Genomic DNA, 25799 nt, shown 5'->3' with positions numbered 1-25799 from the left:
TTCATCCAGAAAATCTAAATGCATTCTGCCAAATCTGAAGGCTTTTTCCTGGTAGGAAGCATAATGCACAAGTCACCCTGCATCTCCCACTCCCCAGGCCTGCAGACAAGGTACAAGGCACACCGAGGATGTCAGCAAGAGAGAACAAAATTAGCACACAAAAAAACATACAGGAGCTACTCGTTATGAATTGTTAATGGCCTGTTTACTGCTGAACCTGTCACAGAAAACAAGAGTGAGTCTGTTAAGTCAATAATTTATTTCAGGTCATAGAATTAATTAGAAAGATAGTTAAATAATAGTAGGGAAATGAAAATGTTTGAATATGATGCCAGTGGCGGTTCGTACAGGGAGCTCTGCAACAAAGGGCAAGAAACAAAAACAATCTACACAATCTCGGAGCAGCAAGTAGACAAAGACTATGGGCAAGTTGTCCTTTAGTAGGGGGTGAGAGAACAGCGTTATCTAGCATGCACTTGGAACAGACCAGGGCTTGGCTTGGTTTGCCAAAGGAGCTCAAAGCTGGCAGCCTGCAGGGCAGGCGTCTGGGGGAGATGGATCACTGCCATCGACCACAACAGCTGGGGTGTCAAAACCTTATGTGAAGCTCATTCTGGCTCCCCTTTGAGTCCCATTAGGACTTCCATCACCATTCCTAAACCTGACGGTCTGTACGGGCCCTCAAGCTCCGGTTCTGTCCAGTGCTGACAGACCTGGTGATCGCGTACAGAGCTGTGCGCATCCACCCCATGCTGCAGGGAACCACCACTGGATTTCCATTGCTTTCAAATCCTTACGTTAAGAGGTGGCAGCTGAAATCCTGTTCAGCTTTATCAAATGTACAATAGGTCAAGAAAAATGAGACTGAAGTCCCACAGATGAGGCTTCTGCTCGACGGCAACCAGAGCTCTTAAACCCCCCCTGCCCAGCCACCCGCGTGCTGTCGCCGCCGTCTCAGAGCAAAGGCCGACGTCTGTTGTTGGGAAGAGCCAGAGCAAGATATTTCTTCTGCAGCACAGGGTCAGCCTGAACAAAGGCTTTTAACCTTTCAGACATTTATCATAATTGCCGGGTTATTTGTTACCCTGCGATACTGTTACTTCTTCAGACAGAAATTCTATCTTGATCCCGGGATCCAGTCTGACAAAATCGCTATGTTTTCCTGAAAAGTATTTGTCTCTATGCACAGAGCATTTTCCAGGGGAAAAAAAAAATGTGCTGCCAAAAAAGTCCTGGCTAGAGCTATGTCATTCAATCAAGTCAATCAAATAAGCTTCTAAGTATCACTTAGGTCCTAAGTTACAGACTTCATAACTCAGTTTATTTTTAGTAACTTATTTTCAGAGGTACAAATAAACCCGCAGTGTTTGGATAGTTGAAGAGGGAATTTATCTTAGAAACTGTCAAAATCTATCCCTTCACCTTTACCTCAACTTAGAAAGCAAATATTTGCTTGGAAGTGATCAGCCTCAGAGAGACAAGAGTTGCTTTCCGACTTGTTTCCTGTCAGTGAATTTCCAGGAGACGAAGGAGCAGGGCCGAAGGCTTACACGGAGCCACCTAAGTGGCAGGCTGAGAGAGGAGCCCTGCAAAAGGGACTGACGACTCCAGCAGACACCAGAAACCTCAGTTTCACCTGTAATTGGATCCCTGTCAAACTTAAACTTCACACTGACAATGTTCGTAAGCAAAATATGCACCTGGGGTTCACTCTCTGTACGCAGCCTGAGCCATCTGTGCCTTCTCCTCGTGAAAGCTCAGCGAGAGCAGGACTGTGTCCCACGGGGAGCCAGGTTCGGCCGCGCTGCCCTTCTGACGGGTTTCTGAAGGCAGATCTCAGCTAAGCGCTTGGTTTGAGCTTGGACCTTTGGATATAAACTACCCTTGCATCACCCCTTCAGCATACATTTCAAGTGATGTCAGAAAATACTTTAAGCATTGCAAGTGTGGGCATTCATGCAAAGCTTTCAGTATATCACTGTTTATCTACCTGTCACTCGTGTGTGTATTTACATACTGCTCTTTGAGCTAGCTGCATGGATAAAGTGTGCATATTTTATACTTGATCAAGAGATTAGCCTGTCCATATACTTAGCGTACGGTATTTTATGTCAGATACATATTTCCCTTTTACATGAAGCTTTCAGCTGCTTGCAACATGTGGCATTCAAAGCTTCAGCCCCTGAATGTCAGGATGATTAACAACAGGTATTTGGAAAGAAAACAGTAGGTAGTTAAGATCCATTCTTGGAATATGATTTATGGAGGGGTTTTTTTTTATGACAACCATGAATTTGAGACAAACCAGCATACATTCAGAAATCTGAAACAAGTGGGTGTTCCACCAAGCAGATTGATTTTTACTACAAGAGTCTGTCCTTTCTATTTTGCAAAGTTGGTTACAATCAATAAAGAAGCATAAAGAATGCTGTCCTCCTAAACACGAGGAACATTACAGGAGGCCCCCCACAAAGGCAGCCTATGTCTCCTGAAGCGCAATAAATGATGATTTGCAGCACTGGGTGGTGATCTGTATCCAGGCACACTAGGACATTCACACTGAAAAGGAATTAGGGAACCACTTCTGGAAAGGACATTCAACTCCACCTCCCCTATCCCATTTCTGAGCTGCTACAAGTCATGCAAGACATGGTAGACATCTGCAAGCCTGGAGTCTTCCAGATTCCAGGTCTCTAAAATCTCCTCTACAGGTGACATGCAGGTCAAAAATGTTTGTAACATCTTTGATACGCTTATTAGCGAGAGAAGCTAATCAAGATATGGTTGGTGTACTTGTCAAAAGAGTTCTGTTATTTACTGTTCAGAAAGCAGGGGAACACAGTTTGCGGGGAGAGCCCTAGCGAGGAGTCAGACACTGCCAGGGATGTACTACAAATATACCCTTATGCGTGGGCTATTTTAAGAGAAGCCAAGTACAGAAGTGGATGTACTTTTACTTGTCAGCTCAGTGAGGTTTCTATTTCTCGGCTATTTTTTTCCTTAAGTTGCAGCAAACCTTTCACTCTTACTCTCAGCCAAACAAAAGGTTTTTTTAAATGACAAATAGGAGGCCAAAACTGACTATTTCATCCTCCCATTAAGTTCAGTTAGTCTCATTGGGCTAATATGACTATGGTGGAACTACCAAATTAAGACATTTTCCTTCTAAGAATGTCTCTTCAAGTCACAGCCAAATTAAGTGTTCTATTCCTTCTGCATCTGTGCAGGAAAAATCTCAAAATTTGAGCCATCAGACATTACAGAAGAGTTGTGTCTGACTCCACAGGTAAGGCTAACCTTACATTGCACGCAGGCTCTACGTGTCCGTGTGAAGTCCTCCTGGACATAACGCCTTCACTGAAGAAACATCACCGCACAAGGAGTGATTCTCAGCACACGTCTCCTTTACACAGCACCTAGAGGCTCCGGCAGGACAGGCCCCTGTACCTGCCTCGGTCCTTGTAAAGGTGCAATTTCTATTGATCGCCACAGAACAGTTAAGACATTCGACTGATGCAGTGAACATTGCAAGATGTTTCCGGATCTAGCTTTATTTCTTAACCATTATCTTTTTTATTACACACTTCCACTTTTGCTTCTACTTGTCAAAGCACTGGGATATCTGGCATGTCATTTGCACCCTAATGTGAGGTGCAAGGGAAGCAATAATAACGGGCTGCATTGCTTGCAAATGCTGTTGCCAAACTGAGAATAACTCCTCTGCGGTAGTCGGTGGCCACATATGTTGAACAGAACACAACAGTTGTTTGTGAACTTCTAGTTTTTATTTAGCTCAACATTTAAAAAGAAATGAATGAAAAGAAGAAACCTCTGTGCTTAAAACCCCAGGAGATTTAAGGAAATGGTCTGACGCAATTGTTTAAAACAGCTGTGAGAACATTACCCTTATTCACACTTATGGTCTCTTAATTCCTTGTTCTTTGTAGCTTTTGTCCCAACATATCATTGTGAAGGTTTTTTTGTGGTTGTGATCTAGCAAGTGAGCCCAATTTACTCATCTTAAACTGCTCTTTCAATGCAACATTTGTGAGCAGGTTTCTAAACAGTTCAAGTATCTGTTCATTCTAAAAAAGAAATCTGTTACATTTAGTGGGCAAATATTATCAGTGCAGAACAACAGGTGGCAAATTACTATATTGGGGTGTGAAACAACTTGCTCAAAGTCACAAAGTGGCTGAAGAGGGAACAGCAACTGCCTTTCCTATTGCCTAAACATTTTTACCTCGTCAACGTGCTAATATCTTTTTGGGCACATCTACATTTGGTAAAGCACGGCGGAGGTACTCCAAACAGCATTTCAGCCAGATCTACCTAAACAGCACTGTACCTGACCTAACATTCACAGCATCCCAACTAATGCCTCTGCACAGCACCCTCACGGAAAGCAGGAGGTCTTTTGCAACACATTTGGTTGACTTGCAGAGATGTTACTTTGGCCTCATTTGGGAGGTCTTCAGTTTGCTGAACATTTTTGCTTCTGTAGGCAGAGACCAAAGCACATCATGTTTCAGGGATTTGCTCCAGCTCACACAAGAAGTCACTAAGGATTCCCTTCTCGTTCCATTCTCCTCCATATTTTTTGCTTAATGTGCTAGATGCTGCTACCACCTTTCAGCCTAGGCGGTTTTGACCCCAGTTCTTTGCTCTGCAGCTCTCTATTTCATACCTCTCTCCATCCTTTATTGCTTAATGCTGAAATATACTGCACATCATATGGTGTGCTTTCTCTTTTTCCCTCTCCTGCTTTCCATTCTCCTGCCCTCTCCCCACCATCCTTTTCTTCCCAAATCTGTCATGTCCACATCAAGAGTGCAATTGGAAAGGGGATCTCAGAGGAGCTACCTGTCAGATCTGTCTACTTGGAGATCAGCTCTGCTGCTTAAATGTGGAAAAGAATGATTCCTGGGAGGAAATATTGCTATATTGCTGTTAAGCATAGGAACTTTATCCAGCTGGTGAATATGACAGAGATCTATCAAAATAAATAGGAAATAAATATTAAGCCATCAAACCTTACTAGACCACTTGGATAGCAAGGAAAAAATAAGGCTCGGAATATAAAGGAGATTTATTTTGGAACAGGCAGAGCATCTATGGGCAAAAAAAGCTCAGAGGAATTTTCACTGATTGGTCCTGAAATACCTACATGTTCTTAGAGCATCTCCAGGTAAAATGCCTGTAGAAATTAATACACATCTCAGCTACATCCCAAATACAAATACAGTTTTAGGTCATTAACTGATACAGATGGGTATCAATATCACACCTTGGAGCATTCAGAAAAATAGCCTGCACTTGCTGTCATTTAAATGCACAATCTTGATGAGTGATTGTTTACTGCCTTGTTTATACATGCTAGCCTAGCCATATCTCTGCAATTACTATATGCTTTAATTCCCATTAGAGAGATCAGCTTTCCTGTGGGCTCATTTTTATCCACAACTCTGGAAAGATACCTACTGGTAGCTCTAGAGAATCAGAAAATCCATTAGCTAGCACAGCATTTTACAAAGGAATCTTAAAGGTGAACTTACAAATGAACACTAGCAACTCTTCAACAACTTGCCTATAGTACTACATAAAATTTAGTCGCTGATACCTTGGTTTTCTTTCTGTGTTACAAAATACGGTCTAGCCCACATGCCTTTGTCTTTTGTAGACCTATGCAAGAGAGGTAGTGATGCAGTAGAGGTTCATCTGCAGCCTATCTGACTTCAGAAGCTAGCCAAGCATCCAGCCAGATGCACACAGGATGGAAAAGAAACAAGCATTTGATCCTTCAAGTGAATAAAGTGTCGCTTCCTGCACCAAGAACGTAAAAAAAAAAGGAACTACCAATAAGACAAAAACATGCTGTAGAGTAGGGAGAACAGGAAAAAAAAATCTTTCTTTGGTCAGTAAACAAACCTAGAGAGAATAGATTTTCAGTGTGTTGACAATGTTCTGGCAGTTCATTAATCCCAGCAAAATCTCTCCAAAGTTACTGATGCATGGATTCCATTTTCAAATTTCTCATTAGTTCCTCTTTATGGATTAAATGCTGATGTTCACGAATGAATGCACACAGCTTCAGCTGATAGATGTAATTGGGTTGTAATGGATTTTAGCTGCTGTTCCTTCTGATCTAGCCAATTTGAAATGCAGTATCAATGTATTCTCCCCATCTCTCTGTAGGGAATGAGAAATTGAAACCTACAAGATGAAATTTATCAACTTCCATAAAGTCCGCTTCAACCATCATAGAACTGTTAAACTTCTCATTATCATTCTACCACAGTTATTTCCCAAACTCTGGTCAGGCAGTCAAAATATTAAAGTGCATTTGAAATAAGTAGAGTTGATCCTGCAATATTCTGTGTGTCCTCAACATTGATTTAGGTGCTGTAAATATTACCAACCCAGGATGACATTAACATAGCAAAAGCTTAACAGCAGGAACATAAAGTGACATGAAAGGATTTAAAGGTTGCAGAACCTCCTTCCAGTTTTTAATGTATCTGTATCTCAATAGATAAATACATGATTTGCTATCACTACAGGGCCAATTGCCACACAGCTTTACACACACACACAGCCTCTGCCTTGCTCTCAGTGTGATTTAACCCAGCCTCGGGTAACCAGAGGAACATGGAACACTAAACATGTACTCTGGAAGTGAAAGAGAAACACTAAGGTCATAGAAAAATACCCACAGGGCTATGTGAAAACATAGATTTTTACAAAAACTCAAAGGAATTGACATTTTAAGGTGGAAGGGGAAAAAAGTGTCATGGTTTGATGTTTTGTTGTTGAGGTTTGCGGTTTTTTTTGTTAAGACCTAATGTAAAAATTGGCTACAGCGATGCTTTGAGAAGTCTCATTCCAACTCACCAGGACACTGATATGGATAAAATACAAATCCTGAGTCAGATTCCTACAGTCACATGGTTACTATAGGTCAAAGAACTGGCAACAAACCCTGTTCTAAGACAACAGTAATTAAAATTCTTCTATTGCTTTTTAACCATTAGCAGTTTAATAAAAGTGCTGAAGAGAAAACACGCCACAGGGAAACGGTTCTTTCCTCCTGAAGGTAGTCTCTGCAATACCTGACACAAAACACACTGGCAGACTGGAAGGTAATTCCTCTGATATTTCTGAGGATTTTAAAAGATTCTGAACTCGCTGGCATGAATTTTCAGGAATCTGAAAGCCACAACACCAGGCATGAAGAAGCTCTGTAAAGCTGGAAACTGGGATGTCAATCCTCAGTGCAACAAATCATTTAACAAAATGCATAACTTCGTAATTATTTGCTTGGCAGAAGGGAACAGGGAAAAAAACTTTTTTTTTTTTTTTTAGTTTGGCACTGGTCAATGAATACTACTGAGTATCAGCCAACTAACTCGGGATTTTTAAATCTCATTCTCAGAGTGTTTTTTCTTACTAGTTCTCTTGCACCTTCATCTACCCAGGGAGACAAATCTTGAATACCGTCAGCCACTGCCATTTGCCCTATCCTGTGGCAGGGGGCTGCAAGGAAACCAAAGACGTAGGCCAAAGCTGCTAAGAGGATTTAGCAAGTTGTCCCTCCCCAAAAAAGTTTTTCCTAATAAGCTCCACAGAGCTGACGAATATTTTGTTGTAATAAAGCTTCTGTAAAAAGTGAAGGTGTATGACTGTTTAAAATCAGGTTCAGATTTTGGCTTCCAGAAACCCCACAGCTATGGGCATCCAGTTTCAAAGACACCACGTTAGTTGTGCACAGAAGTACACAGTTCCACGTCGGGAACACTTCCAAGTTTGGCCAGCAGCATGGTCTGAGCCGTCTTGAAAATCTGATCCCTGTACCAAGTCATAAACCTCTGAATATACAGCCAGGTCTGCACAACACCTGCATGCTCTTTAAATTTGACATTAGTAACAGAACGTGTAAGATCAAGCCTGACATCATCCCCCACAAAGCACCAAAGCTGCCTCGTTTTTATTGACTTCGATTGCCTTTGGCTCAGGCCCCATCAGCCGAACTCACGACAGCTTCCCGACTTGCCAGCCACCTTCCCCATCAGCTGCCGCTAAGGCTGAATCCATCCTGTCTGCATCAGTCGCTCCCTTTCAGATTCCAGGCCAAATTCAATAATGGTTGTAAGTGAAAACATAATTATTGACTTCAGTGGAGCTGCCCATGCTTAGAGCAGGGATGGATTTAACCTGCTTCATCTATTACTACCCACTGAGTCCCAAAGAAATTATAAAAGCCCAGCACAACAGACTCTAAATTTCTTAGTTTTACTATTATTAGACTAGCCATTTCCATTTTACACGGTATTTAAAGACTGGCATCTCTGACATCTAGGGCACGTTAGAATAAACTCTCTTACACTGCCAGCTAATACTCATCTGTCCCTTTTAGTGTGTGGAGGTACTATACCTGCTGTGTGCTCAGCACAAATGAACATCTTAACTGAGTCAAACATATTATGTGACCATTTATTTTAAAAAGCTCAGAAATAATATTTCTACAAAATTTCAGAATTTCTGTGCGCTTGCTCTTGTTAGACAACCACCCTTCCCAGCAGATGATACAAATTAACTCCATCCCTAAGCAGTACGCTATACAAAGCAGAAGCGTCAACTTTGGAATTTATCTAAAGCAATAAAATCTCACTGGCAATGGAAGGTCCTGCAGTACTAAAACTGAAGTTGCAGAAGAAACCATCTGCTTCCCTGACTGCTATTCGAACACACAAAGGCCTTTTTTCATTTATCACTACTAATACTTACTCTCTTTCAAAGACTGCTATATATACTCTTAATTAAATGATTGCAGTCCTTTTGTAGATTATGCATAAATCTTCATTTGTTTTCTTTATTAGCATTCGATCTGGTTTTGTTAATTGCGTAAGTGTTCCCCTCAGGCAGAAAAGCAATATACTTCAAATGAAGCAGGGCTTTTTGTTAAGGATAGTCAATTTGATTAACATCACTGTCAATATGATGAATGAAAATTCTCTCAAATGAGTTGCCCAATACCTTGAAATTGTCACTGGAATATTCATGTCATTAGGACACAAATGATAAATTCAATTTGGAATCATGTCAGCCTGCCCAAGATTTCCCTTAATTCAGGGAAATATAGATGCTCTGTCTTTCGTGCTTTTTAATCAAGATCTTAGACCTTCCTATTTCCCTGTCTGATACACAGGTCTTAATTTTCTTCTTTCGGATTTGCCAAATTACCTTGCCTCAGTTTCTAATTGCTGTCATGACCAAAGAGCTCAGAAGCACTGAATCTTAAGGCTTCCATGCTGCTGCTCCTGCTCAAACCAGTACCGTGTGATATGGGTAGGAATAACACAATTCTGCTATCCAAAATGCACACCTAAACCATTAACCTACAGTCAGTCCTTACCCCTCCCTTTTAACTCTTCCACTTTGGATCTATTTCCCTACCTTTCTCCCCATTAAACACTGTTTTTTCTTCCACATGAATCGTTCCAAATGAGGCCTTCCTGCAGTTTGGTAAAGAAGCATCAAAAAGAAGGTAGAACAGGCCAAGTTCAGAACAGAAAATGGCTCCCAGAAGCTTTAGAAAGTTCATCTAAGTGTTCAACTATTGCCACTTTGTAAGAGCTCGGACAGAAGGAATGAGACAAAAGAAAGTAGGTGTGGGCAAAAGGTGGCGATTCTTGCACTTTCCCAGAGTAATGGTGCATTACTTTCAATGAGGCTACATATAATTAACAATCCAGTAAAGAGATCTTCCTCCCTTTTTTCTCCTCTTTTGTCTTTTTAATTATCCCCCAGCCAGTGATACTGCCATTATTTTACACAATGTGTGTTCATTAGAAATGCATTTACACTTATATCTTGATTTATCAGCTCTGCCCCTCATTTCCACCCCCAGGATTAATATGCCTTCTTATTGAGTGCATTGGACAAGTTCAGGAGAGCCTGAGAGATAGGACAATATTGATAATATCAAACAGAGGCTCTCCAAAAGTATGCGTGCATGTGTACATACATCAAAATCAGGTATATGGACCCCAAGGCCTTTTCTGTTTCTTTCCACCAGGCCCCACAAAGCCACCTCCTACTGCAGTCATTTTGCATGGACTTCACCCTTGGTCAGAGATCTTTGCCAGCTCAGGGAATCAGTAACCAGTCACACAAGAGCACACCAGGTAGACATGTGATATTGCTAAAAATGTAATTACATTTAAGTTGCACAACCTCTTTTGTACAACTTTACTAGAGCTAAGAATGTAATAGTTGTTGGGCTAGATCTACTAAGCTGCAGTCTGACATCACATTGCAGTGTAGGCAGTGAATCTGTTTCTATCACAAATTAGATGTTTTTATTCCCTGAATCCATGAAAATTTAAGTAGAATTTTAATTGGGTTGGGTAGGGTGGGATTTTCCTTTCCATAGGATAATCTGCAAGACTTTTTTCCGTTCTAAAATGAAAAACACCTGTCATACTATAACCACAAGTGAATCTTCTAACACCACAAATGTTTCCAACCCCCAGAGGTAGATTCAGACAGCTGAAACTCTCACCCCACTTCTGGAGGAGTTTAATGTGTATCTAATGCTTTTTGGCTATGAACTTAGCTTTGGTGCAGGTGAATTCCATTTTAGACCTGTGCATCCATCAGATTCAGCCATCTCGTCCTGTACCAAGACCTCTGCCTGGAGGGTGCTCTGCAGACAGCTTCACGTGAGCTTGACTCTCCAAACATAGCAATGGTTCAGTGCTGAATGGACAGAGGGCTTCAACTGCCTTCCAGCCTGCCCATAAACAGAGGGGATGACAAACCTTTAAGAAATAAATACCAGGGCAACGGAGTGGGGAAGATGAACAACAGCTGAGAAATGAGTGTTATGTGGAACTGCCAGGATCTCTGCAAAACCTCTGCACAGGCTGGCTCCCCGCACCTTGCACTCTGCATTCAGTCTGACAAGGGTATGCAGCCTTGAAATCAATTGACAGAGCAGGGAAGAACATTATTAGGCATCTGCAACCTCCAGACGCTCTGCAGCGACAAGATTTGTTGGAGGGCAGAAATGACAGCTATGTAACAACAGTATCTTATTGATATGGGCTTCCTGAGCAGTGATGGAAGAAAGGGTGAATGCTTCTGACAGCAAGTGACTGCAGCGTATGTTAGAGGCTTGACGGAGCAAGCAAGGCTACAAATGAAGTAGTACAGGAAGAGAAATGGACAAGGCACGTTGCAGATAAAGATGTAAGTAGGTCAAGCATCACAATCTCAGAATGGTAGTGACATTTTGGCCCACACAAAGCATGAGTCATTTGTTAATGTTTTGTTTAAGCCCATTAAGCACACTGGCTGGCTACTAGCAAAGCCATTTGTATTAAAATCATGCAGCATTCAGCAATGGAATCATCAGTATTTGCTGTATGTGGGAATTAATTGTCTTCATCAGGTTGGTTGCATAATAGCACTCACCTGGCTGGAAGGGTGTCAGAAGACTGTACTAAGCTACAGCTGCTTATGTTAGAAAGATAAAGAACACTGTTTGTTTTAAATAGATGAACAGTAGGCATATAAAACCCAAACACAATAGTGAATAGCATTGAAAAAAAAGGTAGTACACTTCTAGGCACCTTCCCACAAAATACAAAAACAAAGGATGTTAATAAGCCAATCAAGAAATGCAATTAATGCGTGAAATCATTATTACAGCATATTAAGATATACAGGCATTAAGTCAAGGTGACTATGTTCATGCAGCCAGTGAAAACTTACAGCAATAATTGCAGCATGTTAGATAAAACCAGAATGTTTAGAGTATAAGTATTTTCAAAAACATACCTGCCTAACAAGCTCAGTTCTGATTTTCCATCTTTGCTTGAGGTCACAACATTAGTGATAAATACAAATCCATCTCATTGCAGTCACTGAGAAAGAATGCCTTAAAGGAAGTATGGCTGTAACAGACTGGAAAAAACTATTTGCTTTTAAAAAGAAGCCCCCTATTACAACTCTTCTATTGCTATTAGCATCACTAAAGCTATTGATAAATGAAGCGGAATTCAAAAATACATCAACAAATGTTGTAATTTCATTGCTTCTACACCAAGAGCCTCTTTACAGTAGTGCTAAATTCTTTTGGAGACAAAAGTTTATACAACTTGAGGTACTGATATAATTCTGAAGAGATCCAAGACCTTTCTAGGCAGCAATGCTGAGAAAAGTAGAATGAATCAACCGAGAATATTTTTTTCTGTGTGTCATAGAATGGTTTTGCATTCCATGCAGTCCCAGAGTGGTTTTTTTTCCAAATGCATTATTTTACCCATTACAGCCTTCTACAGCCAAACCATCTGATTATTTTTCCCAAGTCAAATACTTAAAATAACCAATGGTAGAAGTGTTAATTCAGAGCCTATTGTCTTCACTAATTAGCAAATTAAAGGAAATCAGCTGGAAGATAATCAGAGTAAGAACAAAGAAACTCACGTTAGTTGGTATTAAATATTTCAGGTGTGAAGTATGCAGAAGCCTGAATGACCTGAAAACATTTGCTTTCATAGAATCATAGCATAGAATGGCTCGGGTTGGAAGGGACCTTAAAGATCACCTACTTCCAACCCCCCTGCCGTGGGCGGGGATGCCACCCACTAGATCAGGTTGTCCAGGGCCTTGTCCAACCCGAGACAAAAAGGAACTTGTAAACTTACCTTTCCAGTTGTCTTCTGTCCCAGCACTGTCTTTTCCATAAGTATACGCTAGACTTGTGTAGCAAAAGCCATTCTTTGTCCTGTAGTTCTTTGATCCAGTCTGCTGATGATGACAGAGAACTGCAATTAATAAAATGAGTTGGTCTGAATTCCCAGAAGCACAAAGGTAGTCATGTCGGACATTGTGTTCAATGTTATTCAGTGGTCAGTGACATACACACCCGTACTCAAAGGCTGTTTGGAAAGTGTAGAGAATGTAGAATTTTTCCATGCTTGTTTGAAATATTATATCCAGAAAATAAAATCCAAATAATCTCTATGTTTTCTCTACATTTTCTGTTACCATCAGAAGGGAAATTCTAAGCAGCTGTCTTGTAGCTGAGTGAAGTTAGACCACAAGGCAAGAACCTCAGCTACTGTACGTCTGCAGGCTTCCATCACATCAGTGAAGCTTTGCTTATTTACACAGCAAGTAATGATGTGGCCTTGGGTTTCTTCTCAAAATTATATACGCACCGTTGCAAGCCATTCAGACTGATCTGCAGAGGTCTCGATGACAAATGTAATGATGAATCAGACCTCATTAAACAGAAGAGCCTAAGTGCTTTGAAGGTCAGGTTAACTTTGCTCTTTAACAAGGTTATTTTGACATTACCATACGCAAGTGTCACAAAACACTGGAAAGGACCACGGGACTAACAGTGGCATCAGCGGCGTTAACAAATTCTGTTTGCTAGCCATACTTCTCTCAGACCTTCATTACGTGCTCAGGGCAATGCAACTAGAACATTACTGACTTGAACCAACCATTTAATCAATGGATATATTTTCAAACAGTGTTTTGTTTTGTAATGAATGCATATGACATGCACACAATTAAGCCTCCTCCCTACCAAAGCCTCAATCATCAGGTTTGGGAAATCTAATTTATACAAAACATCCTCCTTCAAAGGATTCCTTTTGCTACTGCCCCACATGCATAATAGGTTGTCCTTTAGCTAACAAAAATAACTGTGGAAAGGAACTGGAACTCTGACAATAAAGCTTTTATCAGCCGAAGTTTAAATAGTGACTGAAATCATTCCAAAAGCAGATTGCTCAAAATTTAGAGGACATGGGCAACATTCGCCGATTAGAAATGCAGGCACTGTTATCAGTGAGGAGTAATTATGTGTACAAGAAATAATGTCAGGAAAGACATCTTTCTGCTATAATCTAAGGTGTCATTACAACCACCACAGTTGAGTAATTTAATAAAAGCAACCATTTTACCTTTCTATTCAAATGGTGCAAGTTACAGTTCAGAAATGGAACTTTTCTCTATTTTTAACAGTTAAAGCAGTTTTATTTAAAGTTGATTATTCCACTGAAGTTCATTTCACAGTGATCTCATTGTAGTCGGAAAAGATTTACGGTGGAGCTGTGCACAGTCACTGGGGAATTGATGACTTCATAGAACTAAGGACATCAATTTTCCCACGCTCAAAGAACTTCTCCAAAATCCCTTCCTCCTCCTGTCTAAACAGGACCCTGGCTTTTAGAAAAAAATGTGCATAATTGCTGTAGATACAGAAAAGAAAAGAAAAAAAAAAAGATTAATATAGGATTCTATTACCGTTGTGTAAAGAAAAAAAAAATGAATTAACAGATTTACCCCAATGTCAGTAAAATCAAAATCTGGCTTCATGATATTTCATCAGCGTTTCTTTTCTAACATGACAGAGACAGATGGGATTTTTGGACAAGGATTTTTACAGAAAGAAAAAGGCATTTAGCCCAAGTTTTAAGACAAGATGTCAAGTAAAGATTGGGGAAAGAGAAAGCTAAATACGTAGTACTAAAAGGAATCTTTTCTTAGCCTAGGAAGCCTCTTCAAGGCTACTGGTCAGACGAAGGGCTTCAACTTACAGGTCTCAGCAGGAGCTCCAAGCCCACACTCAGCTGGTGTAAGCATTCAGGAAAAGTGCCGATGCTTTGGCTAGAAGTTCTACCAATACATTTGTGGATAAAGATGTGGTTTATGTCTGCAGATGACAGCATGTTGCCAGTATCTGTTACTTGATAAACACACAGTTGATCCGCAACAGGATTTTTGCTCCTGTTTGGAGCTGCTAGAGCTGCCCACCCTGCAACATCTGAGCACCAGGCTACGGTCTGCCAGCTCCGCGCTGGTCAGTTTACATGGCAATCCTTCCCTACTGCTAAAGCCCTCGCCTCCTGAGCCCCCCCAGTTTTAGCATCGATATCATCATTACCAATTATGTAAGATAAAAGAAGAGATTCATAATCCAGGCTTCAGATACCATCAAGATTGATCAGCGTGTACGTACTGTCTCCAGACAGCATTGGGAAGCTGTCACAGGTAGACATTAAGAGGTGAAAACTGGAGCTTTGTATTGATTACAAAACATTTCTCCTTTATCAACTTAAACTAACTTATGCTTGCAAACACACCTGGGTGTTTAACTGTCGCTAACACAGCAGCCTCCATGGCCCAGAAACAAAGCATTTGGACTGGCTGTCGGGCTCTTAGAAGCTGCTTCCTAGGATAAAGAATGATTTTTGATCTCTTGGTCCTTTTTAAGAGCCCATGTACCTCAAGGACCATTGTTTTATTCCTGCAGGAAACAATTTTGAAGAGGAATGTGTATTTGGTGCATCGTAGATACCCCACACTAGACCAACTAACAACCAAGGCCCCCTAAATTACAGCTGCACTTTTTACACACTATCACCTTTCTTGCATTCAGCTACCAATAAACCCATGAAAAGTAAACGGCACATTTCTGTATATTTTTCTTGCAACGCCAATAAAATTATTTAATTCACAACCCATAGATTCTCTACCTCTTGTATGCCCGAAAGATTCTCCGCTTCTACAGCCCTGAAAGCAAACCCTTTCCAGTTGTAACGCAAGACTTAAGAAAACACATTCAGCATTACAAGTCAGATGCTATTTAAGGGTTTTTTATAGATGGTGGCTTCAAGAAAACAGCTTTGATTAGTTGTCAAGACACTTGCTTGGGAAAAATTTCTATTTCACATTCCACTCAGTGCATGTTGCTTTGAAGGAAATGAGCTAACGCTGCATCTCTGATTCAGGCAGGAGGTGAGATTAAGAACAAGATTCCTCAAAGACGAATGGGATTCTGTTTACCAGCTAAGGACTTTGGATCAAGTTCCTTATTGCCTGCGGCATCCAGAATGGGGGATTTTTTGCAGTCTCACTTGTTTGAAGAACCCTGCCTTGTGCAGTGAAACTTTTCACACCTTCTAATCCTCCGGCCAGCCTGCCAGGCTCTATGAGAAGCCTTATTTTCTAGTCTCTGCCTTCCCAGCCTCCACTATTTTTTTTCTATCGTTGCACCATTTGCCGATGGGAGGGAGGAACAACTGAGCCAGAAGTAGCCTGTGACAGCGCAGGAAACAACTGGCACAAACTGAAATACAAGGGATTCCCCTTCAATATAAGACTGTTTGTTTTCCCTCCAGTGAGCCCTGAGCAGATTGCCCAGGGAAGCTACAGAGCCTCCACCGCTGGAGATGCTCAAAGCTGGGCTGGACACGGCCCTGCCCAAGCTGCCCAAGCTGACCCTGTTTGGAGCACCAGGCTGGACCAGATCTCCACTAGATCTCCAGAGATCCCTCCAAATTTAACCACCGACTGCGAGCTGTGATCAACAGGAGCTACCTGAGCAGGTGCACCGCTTCTGTCCGCAGAGGCAGGCAGAAGACCTCAGTGCCACCTTTCAGATACAATGAAAAATTAATCCAGTTTCACCTGGGAGGTGTTTGTGCACAGGGCTCTCCTCTTTAAACAAAATATTTAGGCCTGACCAAACTACTCTACCTTTTCATTACAGCTCTCAAATGAGAAGCTAAACCTTGAGGAGCGGCAGTTTCTCAGAGGCTTGACTTCTTGGGAATAAAAAATCGATCCAAAACAACATCCCTAGGGGATGAATTAATTTGACAATTACTTTCTTTTAAGTCTGATTAAAGGTTGGATGAATTACTGAAGGATGAGTTCATGTCCAGGGTGACACTGGCTGAATATTTCATTAATCTTACCTTGAATAAACGCGGACCATAAAGAAAAAGACAGCTCGCTTCAAAAATCATTATTTTTATCTACATAAAATAACTTTCTGCCCTTTCTTTCCAGTTGTGGCTTTAACATGTTAAGAATCAAATTACAGAGAGAATTACTGTGACCATTTTAAGGCCATTTCAGCTCACTGACACACCAGGGTCCATTCAATAGCATTGTGCTGCCAGACCACTTAACACATGTAGCTGCTTCAGACTCCCACAGCCTGGCTAAATGGAAGGGGCCAGATCCTGGGTTAGGTGGAGTCAATGTGCCCATGCTGATATAAAGGCGTGGATTTTATGCACAGCAAGACTTCCGTGGAAACCGAAAGGAATTTGAAAGGCAGATTTAACTCTTAGGTGTAGTCTTGCTTCATAAATAAGTATCACTGTTTACGCTGAAATAAGGATTTTTTTTTTCCATGTAAAAGAAATTGAAAGGTTAATAAGAAGTCACAACCCCTTTACACACTAATCTTGACTGCTCTGTCTCTCCCCACAGCAGTTTAAAGAGTAGCATCCCGACCATGTGGAAGCTGCTCTACTGCCAGTAATTAGAGAAAACAATGAATCCAAACACCACAAAGAGCCCAAATTTATCAGTTTGTCTGTTTCCAATTTGTACCACACACCCTGTTCTCAAAGACACCAAAGACAAAACTGCATAATTAGGAAGAGGTTAGTTTTCTGCAACGAGTTTATAGCAAGCAATGGTTCACACCCGACAGCGACCCCCTGCTCCTGCCACCTTATTTTTCCAGCCTGACACAGAGCAGAGCTCAGCCCAAAGGCCCTGACTCGTGATCCCCGGACTGCGGCTCCTTGGTGTCCACCTGCCCTCTCTGCTGCAGGTTACTGCCAGCCTAACAGGGAATGCTGCAAGGAACACACATCCCCTCCTTCGTTACTGCGGTTCACAACCCAGCGTATTAATGCAAAGCACCTCTGACCGAGGTGAGGTTCAGTACCTGGGGCTGCCATCGGCAGCAGACGGAATCGCGCTGCCCATCTGAACAAGAAGGACGCTCAGGAAGGCCTCAGCTCCGCACCTCCCACACAGCACCGCCTCTTTAATGGACCAGCTTAGGGTGTCTAAAGCAGCTGGGTCCACAAAAGGGACCAGACTCTGCAAAACGGGGAGCTTTCAGTCCTTTTTAAGGAAAACACTCGGGAACATGCTACAAGGTCAAACTGATTATGTACCCCCTTCAAGTTACCTCTGGCACTCAGCACGTTGCTGAGTGCCCAGCACTCTATCTGAGGGCTACAACAAATAGGAAATAAATGGTACAAGCAATACCAACACTGCTTGTGACCCTCTGCACAGAACTGATGCAAGGAATGGCTGAGGGAGGCGGGAGGCAGCACCTTGATAAAAATGAGTTTGGTTTTTATGTCCTGCTAGCGCTCGGTGTGCGTCATGAAAGCAAAATGAACCCCTTCAGCCAGCCAAATCCCGCCTAGGAAGGGTTACGTGATCTTCCTGCCGATGCTGTGTTCTCAGAATGAACTCCTATGGTGCCAAGCCAGCCCAGCTAACTGCATTCTCTACCAGCAACCACTGACAGATGCTAGGAAGGATGCAAGAAACATGACAAGCGCAGCACATGCCATCTCCTAATGCACCTTCTCTGCTCCTGTTAGCAAGGAAGCCTGACATTCACTCTGGTAAACATCTACTAAATAACTTTTAAGATCTTTTTAAAAAAGTTTTTCAAGCTCACTAGTAAAAAAAAAAAAGATGTCGAGTGAGGAGGCAAGCTGCTGAAGCAATATTCTCGTTGCAAGGGAAAGCTTTTTGCCGGAGTCTGGAAGCCCTACACTGGAAAGAGAAGGGATGTATTTTGGTGTCAGAGGAATGGAACGAGCATGTTCTTTCCCAAGATTTTATGTCAAAGGGATGTTTAATTTACAGTTTGGTTTAATTATTCACTGGGTCTAATACATTTAACATTTCAATAATTAACTTCTACAGCAACTGGGGGAAAACCTGATTTATCTATTTACTTCCATCTTTAGCTGTTTAATTAGCCGTAGTGTCCTCTGCTCTATAATCTCTTTGCATGGACAAAAATATTGAGACAATTACAGGAACAAATGATTTCCTTTAGTGAGTGCATGGGCCTGGGAGAAAAATTGCTGTAAGGGCAGAGACAAGGTAATTTTTTCTTATGACAGTTTTACCTGTTTTCCAGGGAAGCATCCCATACAGCCAACTGCTTAAAACAGAACGCTCTTCTGTGGAGTTTGTTGAATGCCACAGGAAAGATCTGAGCGGTGTTCCAAATATTTGAGCAGTTCCTCTCACAGAAATCAGCTCACTAACAGCATCATGCAATCCGGACTTATTATACAGCTCTTCCTATCGCCCAACCCCAATCTTTTACTTCTCTAGAGGTGTAATTTTTGTTTTTTTTCAGAATCAGAGCAAATCCATAGCATTTTATATAGCCAAAGTCTCTGTCAGTAAACAAGCTGGGGAGTTTTGTTCTTTCAGCTTTTATAAGATATAGGTGCAGAGGGTGTGCACAGGTCATGAATTCCTGCAAACATTACACTCGTGACAACTCATTTGCAGCAGCTTCGTTTTGTCACCTGCTCACCACATGTGAAGTCATCGTCTCCCCATGAATCCCATTGTCACAGTATACACGGCAATGAATACAATAGCTGCATGCTATTAAAATCCCATATTGGGAAAATAATCTATTCATAGCTCATTCCTCCCCTCCTCCTCTACCATTCCCTTAGAAACAGCGCTTCTCTACAGTAAATAAAGTAAGAAAGCCTTATCATTAATTCTGTTTAGGCCTAATATGTCATAAAGCAAGGAAAGCAGGCCATTTTCCTCTCTGCTGGGGCACAAAACATGTATTAACTATTCCAACCAGTGCTGTGAATGATTTATTAATTCAATTTTGGAATGTGTGACTGTCAGATCATATAAGTTCATTATAAAAAGAGTCTCTCTGAGGACTCTTTTACTCTTTTTAAACCAACTGACTGACATTTCACATGCTTCATAACTGCACCCATCTATCTCCTTGCTGCTTGTTCTCTGTGTCACACAGCGGTTATAATTTGTCTTGCCCACATTATTTATTTTATTTTTTAATCTGATGACCGAGAAGTGGTCCCTGGCAGTAACGTGCCAACCCACACACCCACCTCTGTGCTCGAATCTCAGGACTACCACACTATACAGTGTATAATCGTCTCTCCTGAGTCCCAGCCTGGCTGAGGTTGGCAGGGAGCTGGAGGCCATTTTGTCCAGGCCCACACAAGGCCAGCCAGAGCAGGGTGCCCAGGACCATGGCCAGATGGCTCATCCACACCTCCAAGGAGGGAGACTCCACGACTTCTCTGGGCAAACTGTTTCCAAACAGAATTCTGAACTGCTCTCCTTTGCCTTTGGGACTGTGAAAATCTCATTCAAAGCCCTCCAGGCTGGTTCAGAAGTTCCCAACTGGGGAGGGACATCACATCAACGTTAGCATCTGAAAGTTGCTTCAAAGTGCTTCCAGCTGAGCTGCTAATACTGCCTCCCATGAAGAGGAGGGCAAAGGTTCCTCCTAATAGGTTCCTCTGGCCTAATACCGGTACTGGTTCTGCCTTCACCTTTGCAAACCTCCCTGTGGGAAACAGGATGAGAAAAAAACTCCCTCCTGAGAAAGGAGAACTGCTCCCGGGAACCGCTCTGCCGTGCTCGCACAGCACAGCTCCCGTTCTGCGTCAGCAACCCAAGTCTAGCAACTTCGCTCTATCTGATGGTTCCCACTAAGAGCGATCATGAGTTCTAACACCTCCTTCGTGTCTTCCTGTCTTTATATAAAACTTGTGCCTGTGAAGAGACAAAGCAAAAAAGCAACATGAAAACATTTATTCATTGCCCACACCAGGACTTTTTTGCCAACGCTGTCTAAACACTAAACTTAACTCCGCTCCATTTTTATTTCTGCTGGTTACTAACAAGGCCAAGTTTTAAAAGACTCTTTTAATGGCTGCTTCAAGTTTTCATTTTGACATTTCAGCTTTTAAAGGATACATTAACAACTAAGTAAAAACGCCATTTGGGCATTTATGTTAACTGAGTATGAGTAAAATATAAAACAATTTAGTAAAAACGCTTTCTGCAAGGTCCTCTTTACTTAAGAAGACTTCAGATCTAGCACACACGTTTATCTAACTGAGGACTGACAACTTGTAATCAGAAAAACATGAAACATCCTTAGAGATTGTAGTACCGGGGAGAAACAAACAGTTTAGTTTGATCTCCCACATTTAACAGAAGCCGTCGCATTTTATTCATTTACTCCTGGAACAAACCCAATTTCGACTAAAATAAAGCTTCCAAAAGGAGTCTTGTCTCAGTCTGAAGATATCACTTCCCCTGGTAGTTTGTTCCACTGGCAAGCCACACCGTTGCACCTCATTTGCATCTATCTTACTTCAGCTTATTCCACTGGTTCTTGTTATGCTTTTCTTTACTAGATTAAGGAAACCTTTCATCCCCTCTGTGAAGCAAAAACAGGAGCCTACTCTCAATTTCCCCCGAAACCATATGGTGTTTCATTTTTAGATCTAAGAACACAGGCCCATTTCAAAATAAAAATAAATAAAAATCATTCTAAAAGATAGGAACATGAATAGTAAAGTAAATGCTCTCTCTCATTTGCAGTAATAGCTGTGAAATGCTACTTTGGGACTGGAAAGCATCTCAATTCCGCAATTACACGTTCATCATCTCTGTTCCATTTTCAGTCCCTTAGGCAGTATTTTACAGCTAGAGCCCTCCAAGGCAGCCATACTTTTGTAATCGGTCATATATTTTCAACACAGACGACAGGGTCAGCTCTTTTATAGGGCTCTGGCTCCAGCCAGACTGACACTTCACTGGATTACAGTTGTATAAAGGTCCAGGAAGAAAAGCACTGGGGATATGAATCACCTCAACTCATTTGTAGGGGCTGGCTAGAAAGGAGTCTCTGCACGGTGTCTGTCGCTGATTTACCATTCAGAACCTCCTGGGCAACAGAAAAATGGGGCCTGGAGGACATGGGAGCAAGGTGAAGAGATACTTCTAGTCTTCTCTAGGTGTTCAGGATGCTGAAAGCCGCCTCCTCTTCAGATCTTCAGAGTTGTAGGCTGGGGGCTAGGTGGGCAGATGTTAGGCTGTATGGTACGAATTCTTCGTGGTCTGGGCCTTCACTTCCAAAACACCCAGCCAAAAAAAAAAAAAAAAAGAGACAGTGAAATGAATCCTGCAATGTTAGCCACAATAATAAAGATTAGCTTTCACTTCACTTATGCAGCAGCACTCTACAATAATGGAGGCAAAAAGCACAGGTTCCCTGCTGCAGTCTCTGCCGCTGCTGAAAGGGGAGGATGTCAGATGGGGAACAATGACAAAATCCTGTTAGAGCTCTCCTGTCAAAGCATTTATTCTGCCTTAACAGGCAAGTCTTAACACACTTATTTTTTGCTTTATAATTTCACTATGATTCAGAGTGGTCCCAGTAATCAGCACAGGAGATATTCCTTTCCATCCTGCAGATGAGAACTAGATAATTAAACGGATGTTTCTAATACCCCACTATTTATACGAGGTTGTATATGGTGAATTAATTCAGTAGGTCCATGTATTTCCCTCTGAACGAAGAAATGGCAAAAAAATTGATTTGTACTTGGTTCTATTGTATGTGGATCTAGGTTACAGTGTTTATCTCTGCATTATACAATATCACACTAGAAATAGTTACATAGCTTAGAAAATCAAAATTATGGCAGTTTACTCTTACTTTTTAAAGGCATAAATGATTACAGAAGGCTTTTAAAACAGATTTTTAAAATATTTCTATGAATCTGATGAACAGGAGGGCATTTTTACAACACTTTGGCAGAGTAAAGGGACCTTAAAAGTGTGAACAAGCTGCTGTCATATTGCAAGGATATCAAAGTGACTGAATGTTAAAAAAAGCAGCCTTAGCCTTGACCATGCAATACCTTTTATACCAACTGAGCTATGGCAACAGCCTCTGTGGTCACTTCTGGTCCACAGGAAATAAAAGGACCATAGCTTCCCAACATGCTGTCTTGGGGATCTTCCACCTTATGCTTGTCATAGGCTAAAAGCAAACGCTTACTGCAGACTAACTGATATCCACTCACTAATATTCCATGCATCTTCCTGTGTCGTTGCAGCTTGATCACATGCTTGAGCTTTAAAGGCCTTACCAAAGCAGAAAAGCCCCTGTCTTTCAGTACAGCATAATATCAAATGCTATTTCCCCCCAGCAAAATCACAAACGGGTAATTAGTGCTTATGCAAGGCATTAATGATGCTATAGGAGTAAGCAGATAGGCAGGTACACTGCGTGTCTTACCACTGCCCTCAAGGAAGCACTGCCAGATGGCTGCAGGCCAGTACTTTGACATGCTCTGATACACGGATCGCCATTAACCTTTGCAGAACAAGAAGCTGCAAAATCACAGCAACCAATTTCCAAAGTTAGGAGTGAAAATTGTCATCTGGCAAACTAAGACATGAAATCAACTCCATCCTCCCAAGATGAGCATTAATCCGCTTGCATGTCAGCTTTTCTCCTGGATCTTCTTCAGTTTAAAGCCTTTCCCATTGTCTTGAATTTAATGTTCTCATTTAGGTGAGGTAAAATTCAGAGGCCATACAGTACAGGAGGAAGTTCTCTTGTCTACCTCATCCTGCTTTCCCAGGAACATGGTCTGCATTGGCATTAATATCCAGCTCCGCAGGCAGGCAGAGTCATCGAGACTGACTGCTAAGGACTCAGAAGTGGATTTGTCAGTGCAAGCCACCAATTACCTGTCAAAAGACCTTCCAGGAGCAGATGAGCAAGACAGTTATTTGGTATGATTCTCTCCTTGAAAGAAAAATTGAACTTACATTAAACGGTCATAGGGTAGAGGGGGAAAGTGATACTCTCGTCGCACACAAATTATTCCTACCGTTACGCATCTCACAATTAAGCTGCCTCTCCAGAAAGTTTCGTGCATCTGGCCATATGGTGCCCTGGGGCTGCTGGTTCCCCCTAGGCTGAGAGCAGGAGGAGAAGAACTTCCTTTCCACTGCAGGCTTTCCCTCCCCTCATCCATTCGTTTCAGATTGCTAAAGACGAACGTGTTTGTATTTGTAGGGTATGTTTCTGTTGATGATCCACATAAAACACACAGCACACAAGTCCCACTGAGACCCTGCTTTTCGCCCTTAACCAGCATCCTAGGCTCGTGCAGCTTGTTCAGACAGCTGGGCTCCACTTGCTGCTAGCGCACAGAACTGAATAGCTCGTCACTGCATACTGCTTCTGTGCTTAAATACTAGCGATTTTACAGTTGAGATAATACATCCTCCCTGATGTTACTTCCAAGAGACTATTTGCATATGCAACCAGTCACGAGGTAACCATGGCAAGCAGCAGTTCTCAGTAAGGTTTTCAACTTAAGTATTCATCACGCAGGGTTACTTCCCAGCAACTTCACAGCAACAGGAGCCGAGGCCCTCTCAGGTTCAACAGCACAGGAATGCGGGAGAGCAGCAGGAAGAGGAAAGAGCCAGAAGGAAGAAAGGTACAGAAATGATAACGGCTTATTTGTTTCTCACATTTATTCCCTGGGAATCAAAATACAGTAAGATAAGTATCAAGAGTGCCAAAACATGAGAAGTTGTGAAAGACGGGCTAATTATAGCCATCATTTAACAGATGGGAAAGCTGAGACCACGACAGGCCAGCAAGCATAAGACAGGGCTCTATAAAGACCAAGGAAAAGTTAACTCAGTGCACCTCCTCAATCTTCCATCTCATCATGTAGTTTTAAAGCCCAACTGATTCATGATTTCAAACTTTTCCCTACCAGTATTTTAGTCTGAAAAAAATAATGGAAAAATAGTAAGTAACAGGAGTCTAAATTATCTCATGTTCAGACTGAGAACCCTGGCTTTAGCAAATCCTCCCAGCTACGGTGCATTGCTCCAGAAGGCTTGCAGACCAGGCTGTTTTCAGACTGAAAAAAAAAAAAATTACCTTATAAAATACTAAAAATGAAGAGGAGCTTTAATGAAACAAGATGTTTCCCCAAAAAGTCTCCAAACTTGTTTGCTATAGAAATATTGATGCAAATTTATGAGGTTGATCCAAAATTCCTCAGCAGTTTACTTTGCTTTTTTAATTTGGAAGGACTGATCACAAAGGACACACCTGAAAAGTCTCCAGCAATTGGATTGTGTCATGTCTGAGAACAAACGTCAGGCCTTCTCTTGCTAAACATGCTTTGGGGTGGGCAGTTGAGAGACCTCATTCTGGTTTTAATGTAGAATGAGCCAGGCACACTGACAGCTGAAGGATTCAGTTTGCGGGGTGTCTATACGACCTCAGTGCTAGAGGTAATTGTGTTAGATATCCAGCTCCCTGATGATTCAAGTTCTCTAATGCTGATGTCAAGAGTCAAAACAGTTCACACCAAAAAAAGGGCAGACCCCTAATATAACTTAGATCAGTAATATATACAAAAATGAGCAGAAAAGCCTCCTTTTGTTTCTGCTTTATAGTAGGGTAAATAAGCAGGCAAACAGGCAAGGACCATCAGATCCTCCAATGTCCATGTTTCTTACTGGAAAGGGGCAAAAGCGGTATTTTGAAGTTATTTGGAAGGTCACGTTAAGGGGAAGGATGGGAAAGTTTCCCAAAACGTTTGGCCTTGATTAATGAGTATGCTGAGCACAAACCCACATGCACTTCAGGAACAGATGGCCTTGTTTTGGCTTTGTTGTCACCAAGCAGCTTCTTTATTATTTTTAACCCAAAACATTACTTATTCCTACCAAGTACCTAATTCTGCGTGAAGAGAAGGGGAAAGTGTAGGAGACAGAGGAAGACACCTCCTGATTTCAGGAAGACGAGCACGTAAGAGGCAGCAGCAGGCGGAGGCAGGCTGCCACGGGCAGGGCTCTGCTCCACGCAAGCA

The 25799-nt window shown here is 41.8% G+C and overlaps 1 protein-coding gene across 2 annotated transcripts in view; it reads right to left on the bottom strand.

The window, feature by feature from the left end:
- LOC308183008 (uncharacterized protein) overlaps positions 1-25799 on the bottom strand; it is a 61029-nt gene that overhangs the window by 8045 nt on the left and 27185 nt on the right. The window contains exons 3-4 of one of the 2 annotated variants that reach the window (XM_080568497.1): positions 12711-12830; positions 10326-10820 (exon numbers count right to left, since the gene is read on the bottom strand). In XM_080568497.1, coding sequence (XP_080424623.1) covers positions 10777-10820; positions 12711-12830 — 164 coding nt within the window. In that variant the 3' untranslated portion in view covers positions 10326-10776. Of the gene's footprint in view, positions 1-10325; positions 10821-12710; positions 12831-25799 lie in introns of those variants that run through there. The other variant, XM_080568498.1, reaches the window with a different exon arrangement.

This window comes from Anser brachyrhynchus (assembly GCF_964034855.1).
Source record: "Anser brachyrhynchus genome assembly, chromosome: 26".
In the NCBI taxonomy this organism is placed as follows: domain Eukaryota; kingdom Metazoa; phylum Chordata; class Aves; order Anseriformes; family Anatidae; genus Anser; species Anser brachyrhynchus.
The sequence above is the reverse complement of the archived record's forward strand: the minus strand, read 5'-3'. Positions and strand labels throughout refer to the sequence as shown.